The sequence below is a fragment of the Puntigrus tetrazona genome, chromosome 3, assembly GCF_018831695.1.
Source record: "Puntigrus tetrazona isolate hp1 chromosome 3, ASM1883169v1, whole genome shotgun sequence".
Taxonomy (NCBI): domain Eukaryota; kingdom Metazoa; phylum Chordata; class Actinopteri; order Cypriniformes; family Cyprinidae; genus Puntigrus; species Puntigrus tetrazona.
In genome coordinates, this window is record NC_056701.1 from 18122510 (window position 1) to 18130169 (window position 7660).

General features: G+C 38.2%; 1 protein-coding gene across 1 annotated transcript; it reads left to right on the forward strand.

Moving 5' to 3' along the window:
- Nucleotides 1–2484: 2484 nt before the first annotated feature.
- c3h16orf72 (chromosome 3 C16orf72 homolog) lies at nt 2485–7302 on the forward strand. Its single transcript, XM_043235541.1, has 4 exons — nt 2485–2934; nt 4195–4275; nt 4369–4644; nt 5036–7302. Exons 1-4 carry the CDS (start codon nt 2739–2741, stop codon nt 5278–5280), a joined length of 798 nt encoding a protein of 265 aa, XP_043091476.1. The 5' UTR covers nt 2485–2738; the 3' UTR covers nt 5281–7302.
- The last annotated feature ends 358 nt before the right edge of the window (nt 7303–7660 follow it).

Genomic DNA, 7660 nt, shown 5'->3' on the forward strand with positions numbered 1-7660 from the left:
AGAGAACAAAAATACTTGATTTCACAAAACAAACAAAAAAAAGCTAGTAATTCCTCAGGGGTGACTGTCCATTATTGCAATTGTTTCACACCTGGAGCCCCTGTGACGTCTTTACATTAATTTCATACTCTATTTTCTACATCAATGCAAACTGATTAAATAATGGACAGATGTTGCATCTACTGCTGTAATTGCATTTGTAATCTTGCCGGTTCAGCATAAATGCAAACCAAAGAGGAAACGAGTAACTAAATTGTAAAGTTGACAGCTGTCTCCATATTGCATTTTCCTGAACATTGCCTTATTCAACAATGTGTACACTGCAAGTCTGAATGTGAAAGCTGTATATAAAATATTTTTCATTATGAATATATAATTTATAACCTTTAAATATAAAAGCTTTTATATATAAAATATGATAAGATTTTCATTAATAATTTCTTTATTCTTTATATATATTTCTTTAAATAACCAGATAAGCATGCATTGTTAACTTTACTTAAAAAAATGCACATGTGGGTCAGACATATACACGGTAGTGATATTGTTCATATAAAACACACTTTGTCAATAAAATGACACCTACATTGTGTAGCCTATGTGTGTGCATGCACCTGTGCGTTTGTATACATAACAACAGGTAGACAGTTGCAATATTTCAACAAAAAAAACAGCTAATTTAGAGTTAACAGGATGATGCAGCTTCTAACTTGCCACTTACGCAGCGCTATAACTTTATAAGCTGCTACACATTTAATCATTTGATTTTAATATTAGAAACAAATAAAGGAAAATGAAGATCGATGTTTAAATCTTTAAGCCAATATTTATACTACAAACTTCTTTTGTTTGGGTTTAAAACATGTCAGGAAGATTAAATTATGTGGATTTTAAAAATCATGTACAGGGAAAAATACAATCCCACTACTTAAGAAACCCACCCCTATCCCATTTCTAGAGAATTACAGACCGGTTTCCCTTCTTCCTTTCATTGCAAAAACACTTGAATGAGCTGCTCACACAGAACAACCAGTCTGGTTCCAGATGTGGACACTGAACTTGCTCAAAGTTATTGAAGCACTAAGACTGGCAAGAGTGGATTCCAAATATCCAGTACTTATCTTGGTGGATCTGTCCACTGCTTTTGACATGGCTAAGCACTAGATCCTCCTGTCAGCTCTATTGAGAAAGGGCATCACAGGAACCACCTTCCAATGGTCTGAGCCTTACCTCTAACTACTGGAGTGCCTCAGGGCTCACTTCTTGGAGCACTTTTTTTTTCTCTAGCTACACCACTAGGTTCTGTCATTTAGAAACATGGCTTTTCATATCACTGTTATGCTGATGACACTCAGTTCTATCTTTCTTTTCATCCAGATGATCTGACAATAGTTGCTCTCATCTACGCTCGTCTAACAGACATTTCTTGCTGGATGAGGGACCATCACCTTCAACCCAAGCTTGCCAAGACAACAGCTTATGGTCCAGCTTAATGTCAGAAACCTTGGAGATGTGATTGATGATCAGCTGACTTTCTTAGACCACATTGTTAAACCTGCCCGGTCCAGCAGATTTGTTTTATTCAACATTAAAGAACATGAAGCCCTTTTTTCCAGAGCGTGCGTCACAACTCGTCGCTCAAGCTCTTGTTCTGTCCAGGCTGGACACCTTTTCCAGCCGGTTCTATCAAATCTTTATGAATTAATCCAGAATGCGACAACAAAGATTTATTTTTTATGAGCCAAACATAATGCATGTCACAGCTCTGTTTATCACTGGCTTCCAACAGCTGCTCACATAAAATTAATGTTTGCCTACAAAACCACCACTGACTCTGTACCCCTTTTCCTAAAATCATTACTTCAGATATATGTGACCTCTAGAAGCTTGCATTCTGCAAGTAAATGTTGTTTCATTGTACCAACACAAGGCATAAAAATCCCTTTCACAGACTTCTAAACTATATATTCCCTCCCAGTGGAATGACCTGCCCAACTCAATCCAAGCCAGTCTTTAGCCATCTTTAAAAATCAGCTAAAAACACATCTTTAATTGACCCTCTAACCCAGATACTTTCTATTCTAATTCTATTCTTTTATACTTACACTATTCATTTACTGACTGGCTAATTTCTCAAAAAAACCTCTTTGAATTCTATGTTGTTTTATTTTTATACAACAGAAAAGCACATTGACTGCTTCCATTGTCCTTATTTGTAAGTTACTTTGGATAAAAGAGTCTGCCAAATGACTAAATGTAAATGTAAGGTAAATGTTAAAATACAAATGCTACAAAAATACAAATAAACTTAACCAAACGTGTACGCAAAAGCTAGCGTTAGCATGTAAACGTACACGGCATAAATAGTTTATTTGGTGAACTATTCAGTGTGTGACTTTTTTCTGAGCGCAACAGCTTCGATCCGGGCATGCGCAGAACAAAAACGGGCGTGTTTTAAACGAGATCCGCCCAGTTTAAGGAATGTCTGAAACTGCGCAGGGCAAAAGCGATCCTCAAACCGGGGTAGACAGCTACAGTCCTGGGTAATTAGATTTCGGCGTCACAAAAGACAAAACATTGCACCTCATTTCGTTTTAATCCAAACCCGCAGATCCAGAACTAAGGATATTAACCGGCGTTTATCTGGTATGTGATTTCAAGAACGCCAATCAACCCGCGAGAGCAAGAAATCACTCAGAAAAAGAGCAGAAGTTCACCGAAGTTTCTCAGTGTTCATCATGGAGGAGAAGAAGGAGGAGAGCGAAGCGGAGATCCACGAACACGGACCCGAACACTGGTTCTCCAAATGGGAGCGCCAGTGCCTCGCGGAGGCCGAGAGGGGAGAGCCGAGCGAGGAGGAAGTGGACCAGAACCAGGAGAAACTCTGGCATCTCTTCCAGAATTCCGCCACGGCGGTGGCGCAACTTTATAAAGGTCTGTGCGCAGAGAAAGACCCCATCAGCGGCCCTCCGACTTCCAGCAGCTCGGCTAAAGTAACCGTTCGCTCTAGGAAAAAAAATATCGCGTAAACCCGTCGTTTCTAGAACGAACCACACTTTCAGACCTAAAAGCCTATATTGGTCTCACTGAGCCATTAAATTGACAAAAGCAGCGTTTTATGTTTGTTTTTCACCGTGTGAATGAGAACTAGCTTTAGCTGCGCCGGTCTGGCTGTGTTTGACAGTTTGTTCGTTGTTATAGTGGCCTTGCTAACCGGCTAGCCAGAAAGCCGGCTAGTTAGCCACTTAACACGAGTTTTTATGTTCCTCTCGGCTAAACTGTTATGTGCTGGAAAAGCTTATTTTTGAGTGGAACACATTTACGCGTTTAAAGGCTTATAAAATTACAAATTCGGACATAAAGCTGTGCCGGTTCACTGAGCTAGCTCGTGTCCTATTGTGGCTGTTTCAAAACCAAGTGTACTTAACTGCCTACCATTGTGCAAAAGAGGCACGTTCGAACGCATCTGTGTTACCCTGATATTGTCCGTAAAGGACACTGGGGTTTGACACACAGCTATTGTCTGGTTAATATAGGGAGTATTTAAACGCACTCTTAAAGGGATAGTTGGTTTACCCCAAAATATTGCGCTCATTTGTCTCAGTAATTAGTGATTATGTGGTTATTGTTTAAAATGCAATGGTATTAGCCTAGTGTACAATGGATATTTAGTGTGTGTGTGTATACCCCCAGGTATTCTTAAAGCATGCCCATTAATATATAATATAATATAACATAATATAATATATAATATATATCTATTAGATACATTCTTAATGTAAATAATAAAAGTACTTGGTCGAAAACAGGTTAGGTATTGAGAGCCTCAGGTACCATTCACATTCATTGCATCCTTTTCCATAAAATAGAAGTGAATAATGACAGATACTGGTGAACTATCTTTTATAAATGTATCTTGGCGTGCTAATGTGTAAACTCGTGAGTGCTTGTTTCAGCAATAAATGAGCTTTTATGGTTTGACACTTTTTGTCAATAATGATTGTGTGATTTAATCCATTTTAAAACCAGGGCAATTCCACCTACCCCCGCACAATTTTTACTCATTATTTTCTATGCATTTCTAGTGTAAAGGTTAATAATAGGAAACCCATCTTAATGCTTTTTTGCTATTTTACTAATCTCTGCTGTCTTTCATATCACGTGAGCTTGCCTGATTTCGCTCATGTCTTGCAGATCGAGTCTGTCATCAGCAAGGACTGTCATTGTGGTCTCCATTTCAAAACGCTGCAACAGCGGTGACTAATCTTTACAAAGGTAACCCGTTATTGCATTTTTGAGTTTCCAAATATCTAATGCTCGACACCGTTGAATAAATTTAAATACTTCTGACTGTGATCTGTTCAACAGAAAGCGTTGATGCACACAAGAGGAGCTTTGACTTAGGAATCCAGATCGGTCATCAGCGACGTAATAAAGATGTTTTGGCCTGGGTAAAAAAGCGAAGGAGAACTATACGAAGGGAGGATTTGATAAGTTTCCTATGTGGTAAAGCGCCACCACCAAGGACTTCTAGAGCAGCCCCCAAACTGACTGTCATGTCTCCTAACCGACCACCTTCATCAGACACCGTATCATCTGTAGAGACTGATTTACAGCCCTTCTGTGAGGCCATAGCACTACATGGTAAATATTACTTCCTGCTCATAGTTAACATACAGCTGACTGAACATGATTGTGTGTGTCAACGCAGTATAGTGAATTTTTTCTTCTCTATAAATGCATTGTATAGAGCTAATATTATTGATTGCTATATGTTATACACAGACTCGCACGGTTCAAGTACATTCACTGTATGACTGTGCGGTGTTTTTAAAGTAGATATCTGGATGAATGGACCTTTAGTATATCATAACTCTCCAAAAATTGCATCACGTGATACAATGGAAACATGAAGCCGTTCACATTACCTTCAGTTGTTACCACCTGTTATGTGGAGGGTTTTGTAAGATCACTAAGCCAACCTGATTGGGAACGTTGTCTTGACACTTGACACAACTCTCATCTTCGCTTCCAGGTTTAAGCGGAGCAATGGCCAGCATCAGCGTCCGCTCAAGCACTCCCGGCTCTCCAACGCATGTCAGCGGCAGCTCGAATGCAGGACGCAGAAGGAACGGACTGCACGATGTGGACTTGAACACTTTCATATCGGAGGAGATGGCTCTCCACCTCGGCAGCGCAGGCACCAGGAAGCGGACCTCGGTCCAGTGCACCGACGTCATCACAGACTCCCCAACCCATAAACGCAACAGAATGCTCTGAACTCTGAAGCTGTTGTTCTGTATGCTTTGTGCTGCTTAAAATAAAAGCCACTTGATCCTCAACACTTGCGTTCCCTCAAAAGGAAACAAGGGGCGCAGTACACTTGCATATTCAGTACAGTATGCCATACAGTGGAGGCTAGTTCATGCTGCTCCATGCATGTTGACTTACTATTTTTGTTTGTTTTTTTTTGCACTCACCACACCACGTTATGAATTTTTTAGTTGTATGATGCTGTCAGTACCCATTTTATTGAAAACATATTAACTACTAGATTATAACATCTAAATAGGCTTTTTTTTTCTAGTTGACAATATCTCCTAGACGCGCTTCCTAGTATTGCCAAGCTAATAACTCAAATGTTTGTTTTCAGATAACGACGTGAGCATCGGCCCATTTCCCATATTTTTTCAGTTCTCCTTCGCACTCATTGAATGGCAGTTCTGTTGTGACCGGTTTAGAAATGTGCAACGTTATTATTCATACTTGAAACTGCTGCTGATTTATACGTTTGTGTGCTCTTGAGAAGGTTGCAATAATGATTTTGCACTAACGCGTTCAGTTTTTTTGTTTTTTTTAACGAACCGTATAGACGTCGAGAGAAAGACGAGGGAAGTGAGGCTCGTGATACGATGGTGCAATTTTTTGACATTTTTACATTTCAAGGCTGTTGTGATTTGGTTTTGGGGTTAGGCGAGTCTTTGTGCTGTAAGAACGGTGTTAAGCGGAGCTTTCTCTCAGGAGAGGTACTGAAGTAGAGAAAAACTGTGTCGTCTTGAAATTGAAGTGTCCTTTAAGTGCTTTCCAAATCCAGGTCAGAGGATTTGGAGAGCTGCACATGTACGGTCCAGCTTTGTGCTGATGTAAAGAAGTCAAGCTGGACTCGGAACCCCTTAAAAGTAGAAATATATGATAATATGAGCTCCGGGGGAATGAAAGCGTGTGCTCTTTTGGCATTTGATGCACAAATATACCATTCTTGATTTAACGTGACAGATTTTATTTTTGCCCTTGTCATTTTTTACATAATATACATTAAGTAGAAAGGCCAATTTAGTTGATGTGATCCTCACAATGACGCTTGCAGACTGAGTGTATGATATGTCAGGTAACTGGTGGTGGGGAATCATGATGTGGAGTGTATTTTCTGTGACATATTTAATTACAAATGTTACAAAAGTCTTTTTTTTTTTTTTAGTAATTTGAATACTGGATGTTTGGTTATTGATTTCATGACTAATTCCATAAACATTTATTTTTCATAAATGAAAGCTAATATTGATTACTCCCGGAAGGAAGTGTTCGTCAGTGATCGAACTGACGTGTAATGCATTTTGTTCATTTAAAGGTCAGGAGGTAAAAGATAACATTTTGCGGATGTTGGGTTGGAAAGTAAATTGTCTAGATTATCCAGAACAAACCGCAGTTGCCATTTTTGAAAAAAAAAAAAATCAGAAAACCTGCATAAGTTATAGGCTAAGTTATTAAAGATGCATTTGTATATTGACATCAATTGTGTACGTTTTGTTTACAGTATTTTAACCAAAATAGAATTTGTCGCATCCAATTGAGCCTGATAACAGCCACTTGTACCTCTACTGATTAAAACAGTGATTCTTGTTTGTTCAGTAATTAAATGGATCTTTACACATCTGTTGTCATTGCAGTAGAATTTGGAGATAACTGCTTATATATGCAATGCGTTGGGAGTTATGTTTAAAAAAAAAAAAAAGAGAGAGGCACAAGTCAGTGATTGTAAAAGCTTCTTCCTGACAATCTAAATCTTCTGGATGTACACCTGTCATGCAGAGATGGGAACTATTTCAAATCACTGTGATTCTTGTGACTTGTCATAGACGTGGACGGTGTTTGCTGTGAGGTGCTTCAGTAACTGATGCTCAGCTGCCCTCTTGTGGCAATTAATACAATAACAAAAAAAATAAAAATAAAAGATTTCCCTACCCAATTTTTGTGAAAATGAAAATATACACAAAAATACATTAAATGAAAAGCTGCAATTCAGCTAAACGTTTCATTGTCCTATTTTACTATTTATTATAAATCATTTTTATTACATGTATTTTTAAATAGGCCTGACTATTAGGCTATATATTAAAAAGTGTATTCCTTAACATGCTGATTTTGAAAGACTGAAATTGTAGTGTTGGCTGCAATTATAAGTTTAATACTGAGCCTGCTGTATTTTTTATGATATAAATACAATTATATAAAAATAGTTTAAAATTATGTTTCAAGCTTTGACTTATTCAGTTCAAATTAGTTAACCGCTAAAAGCATTTTATGTATAAACTTTATCCGAAACATTTGCCTTACAGGGTTGCACAAAAAACCCCCAAAAAACAAGATACAATTTCATGAA